The sequence below is a fragment of the Gavialis gangeticus genome, unplaced genomic scaffold, assembly GCF_001723915.1.
Source record: "Gavialis gangeticus isolate Ggan-Ray unplaced genomic scaffold, GavGan_comp1, whole genome shotgun sequence".
Lineage (NCBI taxonomy): Eukaryota > Metazoa > Chordata > Crocodylia > Gavialidae > Gavialis > Gavialis gangeticus.
Window position 1 is genome coordinate 54,341,447 of NW_017728994.1, and position 6,363 is coordinate 54,347,809.

Genomic DNA, 6,363 nt, shown 5'->3' on the forward strand with positions numbered 1-6,363 from the left:
AAAAAAATTTTTAAAAAAAAAAAAAAAAAAAAAATCACTTGATGTCAGGGAGTTTAGAGTGTATTTACAAAGCTGGAACATTTTACTATGAGCAAACTATGAAGTTGTGCAAAGACAAATAAGGAGGCAATGTTTCAAGACTGGTAATTTTGAGGCCACATTCAGATGGCTCAAAATTTAAAAGCACTGTGGCTCAAGCAAAGAGTCTGTACCAAGATTAGAATTTGCACTACAGTCTGTTTCTCTAATCAGTAACTGATGCTGATCTTCCCTTGAGTTGAAACATCTGTTGTAACAAGACAAAAACAGAACCCTGTATTTTGTTATGGACAAAGGAATACATGTATGTGGATCATTCAGGCCCTGAGAAAAGGGAACTCACTCATAAAGGATTCACAATACAATCAAGTCTCTTATCAGCTCCTACCCCAAATTGAAAGTGCCACTGCAGCAGCAGATACCAACAAATCAGGCAATACCAGGTGTTATATTCTTTATTGCTAAACTGGTCAAGCAACTTACTAATTAATTCTATTTTTGGTAGACAGATTCTGGAATGTGGTTGAAATAGGGACAGGAAAAAACTACAGTGCGGAACAATGCAAAGTGAGGGAGAAACACAGCATGTGAAGAGATGCACTAGGCTCATGAATAAACCAACGGACTGGAACTCAGGAGACTCAAATTCTATTCCTGGTTCTGCCACTGAGTGACCCTGGGCAAGTCCAGCCTCCTCAGTTCCTAGGTTTTCTTATTCACCTTCATTAATAAAGCACTGTGCGATTCACCAGTGAAAACCCCTGCATATGAAATTAGGCATTAGAACTATTTGTGATTCGCCTTCCAGTAGCAGGAAGCAAGAAGTGACCCAGCATGTTATAAAACTGTGCTTTAATGCTAAATGCAATGCATGTGTATCCATTGCTACCCTTCCAAACACATTATTCAACATAGTTTGTAAAGGATGTAGAACACCCTGATGTTGTCATTCCCCTCAAATCAGATCTGGCATAAAATTCTGTATCAAAAAATCACTGGACTGGAATCTGGTGATAAAGTATTTTCTTTGTCACCTTCAACTGAGGTTCTCATGTGAAAGGACTGTAAAAAAAATGGCATGGAGCCCACATACATTCCACCTGGAGAAGCATTAAATCCTTAGTTTACATATATAATTCTTCCATGGTCCCACTAGTTACAGCATTCACCTAGGCCAAGGGTAGCCAATCTGTGGCATGTATGCCAAAAATGGCACAGGCAGCCTCTCTGTGTGGCTGAGTCTGAAACAGGAAAAGCAAGGATTTGAAACCAGATGCCCCACATCCAGGTGAGCACCCTAAGCAGTCAGCTACTTGCTGTTAAGGGGTGCCTAAGTCCCTGTCTCTCCAAACAATTTTAAAGTCTTGGTTGCATCCTGATAAGGAATAAAAAAATAAAAAAGGAACTGTGAAATTTTTGCAGAAAATTTTTCTTACCCAGCTCTAAAATAACTAAACACCTTAGGTATGTGTCACAAGCTCAACTTAGTTACTTATATTTATACCCTACACCCAGGACAGTCTGTCATAATGCATTTACAGTTTTATCCTATGCCTATGTGTCAGTATTGCTCGTTCCCACACTGGTGACAGGAATTAAAGGGAAGCAAAAATTTTCTCTTGTCAAAGACCTCAGCAAATGGGCACACATCTGTTTCGCTATACAGAGGTTATTGGGCTTGATACAGAATTAACCACACAGCAGCAAGGACCTGTGCTGCAGCCTCAGTAAGCAAGCCAAGACTTGTCTGGTTCTAGAAACTCAGCTGGTTATCAAATCCTAGAAGTTGCTTCATGAGTTCATAGGTGCAACATATAGTTGGGATTTGACTATTGCTTTGGCTGTACATACTTGAATCTTAGAACTATTAATTTTAATTCCTTTCCACAAGCACCAGATTCACATTAATAACATGCACCATAACTCATCTTAAATATCAGATAAGGAACCCCTGCATCTCAAAATTTTCATAGCCCAAAGCCCAGCCCCGCTGGGATTTGTCAAAAGTTGGACAATTTACTGAAAGGAAACATTTGGCACTGGCAGACCATTTCTCCATTTTAAAGAGAAAAGATGACTCGCTGGCCTTTTCCATCTCTAAACATTATGATAATTTTTAACAAAGTAGAACCACAAGGCAAATAAGAAAAGCGACAATTGTTGTCCCAGGATAAATTAGAACACAGTGACCTTAATCTGAAAGTGAGGAAAGTGTTGAACTCTGTTGCGCTGTGATCATGTGCTTCAGTTTCTTATTGTCAAACATAATCTAGTTCATAATCTTCTTACCCGGCTTTGAGGAGTGCACACATAGCAACAGCGCCCCACAAACGGCCTTTTTCTGCTTAGCAGGGTCTCCTTCCATTTTAAAGTGGCAGATCGAAAGACGGTAGGCCTGGAATTGCACTCTCCCTAGGAAATCACAAAACACTATGTGAAGACGTACAAAGTGAGGTATTTCTCACTGATAAAAATTTTAAGTTTTAAATGGACATGTTAACATTTCTTAAACAAAATCTATGTATTTTCCCATGGTTTTTTTCCTAAAAATGTAATTGCCCTAATTGACAACACACACATGCACCCACACTCAGTCTCCTATGCTATTTGTCTCTCCCACATTGCAGAATTTTGCAGGTATATAATTATATCAAACGCAACTGGCAGCAAGCAAATAGGAAACAAGTGGAAAATTAACTGTGCATTTCATTTTTGGCCATTAGCGAAATGCAAAAAGCAAACCGAAAATGGAATGACCAGTGAGTTATATTTAATTTTAATAATTAAAAGTTGTTAATTATGTAAAAAACAAAAACCTACTTTCCCAAGCATGTCCTTTAAAATTGTAGTAATACTAAACATACAAAACCACAATCAGATCTATGGTCTTTATCAGTTCCAACTGTCACATGCAAATGTCAAACAGAACTATTATGTTAAAGCCTTCTTGAAAATTAGGCTATTTTTTTAAATATTGGAAGTACAGAATATCATATATAATTACAGGAACAAGAAAGCTAGAGTTCTCTTGTATATGGCATATTGAAAACCAGTATCATGACACACTGTTCTTTACAGTAGCAACCAAGTTAGACATGCTAAAACCCAACTCCAGTTTCCCAAGAAAAATTCCTTCCTTTCCATTTTAACTGCTAAAATACAATCTCTGTTCTCTCATAAACTGGCCTCAATGACTACAGCCTGCCCTCTCTCATTTCTCCTGCCTCTAGATGGATCCAAAATAAGATTGTCAAAATAATAATCGTTTCCCCCAAATCTGACCATGCTTTCAACTCTTCTTCTGTACCAAGTTCAAATCCCTCCTCTTCAGAGCACTGAACAGTTCCATTGTGCATATGCAATTAACTCAGATCCTCTTACACCCCCCATCTTGCTCTTTTTGCTCCACCCAAGCTTTTACACTCACTGCCCCCTTCACTCCAAACCCAGAGCCTCCACACAATGCCCTGTATACTTAAAATAGCCTTCCTTTTAATTTCTGCTAAATTCCCTCTATCTCTGCTAAGAAACTATTGATATTCACCGATTCCCTGAAAAACCCAAGCTATTGTTTTCACATCCCACAATCCCCGTTCCAGCTTGGTCTTTTTCTTTTCTTCTGTGTCTTTCGAACAAGTCCACCCTTAACTGGTTCCCACGCTAAGCTTCTTAGGACCATTACAATAGTTATATACACAACTACAATAATTATGTATACAATAATTATAGTAGTCTTAGGCACTCCCTTATGCTGTTGGTTCATCACCAGTTCCTCAGCCAAAGGCAGCAAGAACTGGTGCAATGCACAAGAGAGAGAAAATTCCTTTCCTTGCTTTCAGCTGTTAAAAAAAAAAGTACTCTCTTATAGAAAGAAATTACTGAAGCCATATTTTTACTTACCCACTCTTCACTGGGGTGCTTACATCTCCCCACACTGTATTCCGTTGAAGTGGACAAATAGGAAACATCTATTGTTCCCAGGGACAGAGCCGCCTCATCCATGACAAAAGAGTTAAATTTAGAACCATGGGCTACAAGGCAAAAGGCATATTTATAGTGAAGAATAATTAACCATTCTCCTCATTCCCAAATAACCTGGCATCCTGTCCTAATTCAGGCGTTCCAGCTGGACTCTGCACTCTGCTTGTAAAAAATCAGCAGTTAACCGGAACAGTAAACTGACAATACAGAGTATCTGGTTGGTGTCCATACAGGAGACGCATTATCTGCTTGTCCGTATTTTTGCTCTCATCCTCCCCTTACTTACTCTTATGCTCCCTCTGTGCTTCTCAAACCGTCCTCTTCCCAGCTGCCTTTGAATCCTTCAGAATCACAAGGCCTTTACACTTCCAGGTACTTATTCTTTTGCAATGCAGGACCTTGCTCCTTTTTATCAAATCTCCCTTGTGGACACCTCCCTCCCATAAAACCTGTCAGCAACGCTCTTCTCTGCAATGTCATCCAGAGTATACCACGTGTCTGTCCTAGGTAGCATCTAAACCAGCTTTTAAATTCCTTGGGGCAAGGGATGCTATGCAAACAAACTGAACTATTGCCATGCAATAACTATTGCAATCCAACAAGCTCAAGCTGCACACAGAACAAACCTACATTTGGACGTTTATCTTGCTGGGATCTTTTGACCCCAGATGACATCCTGCCCCTGGGGCAGGGGGCTGGACTCGATGATCTTCAGAGGTGCCTTCCAGCCCTAATGTCTATGAAATATCTAAGTAACATTAAGGGCATTCTTGTAAACAGAAATATTTCAGATATTAGCACGATAAAGTCCACGAATGCCGCCCCATTAAAAGCGAATAAACAGTTAAGTCAAAATCATTACAACAAAAAAGCATTGAGATGTGAGGGGTTGTTTTTACATTTAATCAACCACTAGTATTCACTACCATGTGAACTATGCTCCATAATAAATCAGTTTATTGAAAAGCCCAAATTACACAGGATCAAGTCAATGCTACCCCTCATGTCTGTCATCTCAGAGAAATTATATTTTAACTCCGAAGTCCTGCAAATACATAGGCACTTGCCACTGACCCGAATGGTTTATTCTGGCAAAGGACTGCATGATTACAGCCTAAATCACTCATCCAGGATTTTACTTTATTTAATCTACATCCCAATAAAGCAACTCACCCACCAGACCCTACTAGGCAGAAAGTTTCAAACTTGCACAAGAGTCTTAAACACAGACAACTTGCAGGATACGGGCCTGTAAAGATTTACAGGCAGAGTTAACCTTACACCTTATTGCTTATGCTACCAACGTAGCTGAGCGAAGCTTTCCCGGATCCCAACCTTCAGCTGCCTTTGGCTTTCCTGGGGCTCCTGCCCGCTCCTAATTTCTGACCTATTCCCCTTAGTAACACTGCAGGGGTTACAGTCAGACACGTCCCCTAAACCTTTTCCAAGGTCACCTTGGCCACACTGGCACATACAACCAACCCTCACTCAGCAAAACGAGCCACGAACTGCAGCAAAAAAAAGACTCGGCCACACCAAGTCTCAGCACGCAACCTCGTACGTTCGCTTCCAGCGCCTCCCCGCTTCTTCTCTGAACCATGTCAAACTCACATGGAGCAAAAACATGCGGCGGGCTCCAAAAATGAGCTATAAATACACGTACAACTGCAGAGGTGGACAGCGTCCCCACGCCGCACCGGTTCTCCCGTGAAGGCGACAGGAGGGAAGCCTGTTGTCACAAGCGCTGCACGTCCTGGGGGGCGAGTACCACCACGGACAAGGACACCGGGGGCCTGGATTTGGGACTGGTGCAGCAGGTGCGCGTGGTCGCCCTCCGCACGCACAGGGCCCTTGCGCTGTCGCCCTCTGCGTGCATGGCGGGGGATGCTGAGGAAAGGGGCTGGGGCGGGGGCAGCCTGGGGACCCCCTTCCCCAAACCTCTGCCTATTAATAGGGGGTTTCTCCCCCCCATGCACCTGCCAAGGGGGGGCCCGCTAGGCCCGTGCGGTTCTACTCACACTCACACGCTGCAAAGCACGTGCACATGTACACACTCTCTCTCGCACACGCGGCCGGTACCTCGGTGCAGGCTCCCGGCTCCGCTACTGCTGCTGCTGCTGCTGCCCCTGCCGCCGCACGCGGGACCCGGGCGGGATGACGGCGGCGCCCGCGCCGGGCCTGACGCGACTTCCTGAGCGCCCGTCGCCATGGCCGCCCGCACCGGCACACACACACTCACACTCACACTCGCTCGCACACCGGCCCCCCTCCCCCTCACACACGCACCCTGCGGGACGCAGAGACACCCTGGGAGCAGCCGGCGCCTCCCCTCCCCCCCGGCCT

The 6,363-nt window shown here is 43.5% G+C and overlaps 1 protein-coding gene across 2 annotated transcripts in view; it reads right to left on the reverse strand.

Moving 5' to 3' along the window:
- Window positions 1–6,195, reverse strand: part of GPAM (glycerol-3-phosphate acyltransferase, mitochondrial) — a 43,942-nt gene extending 37,747 nt beyond the window's left edge. The window contains exons 1-3 of one of the 2 annotated variants that reach the window (XM_019502797.1): window positions 6,100–6,195; window positions 3,940–4,070; window positions 2,329–2,451 (exon numbers count right to left, since the gene is read on the reverse strand). In XM_019502797.1, coding sequence (XP_019358342.1) covers window positions 2,329–2,451; window positions 3,940–4,041 — 225 coding nt within the window. In that variant the 5' untranslated portion in view covers window positions 4,042–4,070; window positions 6,100–6,195. Of the gene's footprint in view, window positions 1–2,328; window positions 2,452–3,321; window positions 3,498–3,939; window positions 4,071–6,099 lie in introns of those variants that run through there. The other variant, XM_019502798.1, reaches the window with a different exon arrangement.
- Between the last annotated feature and the right edge of the window lie 168 nt (window positions 6,196–6,363).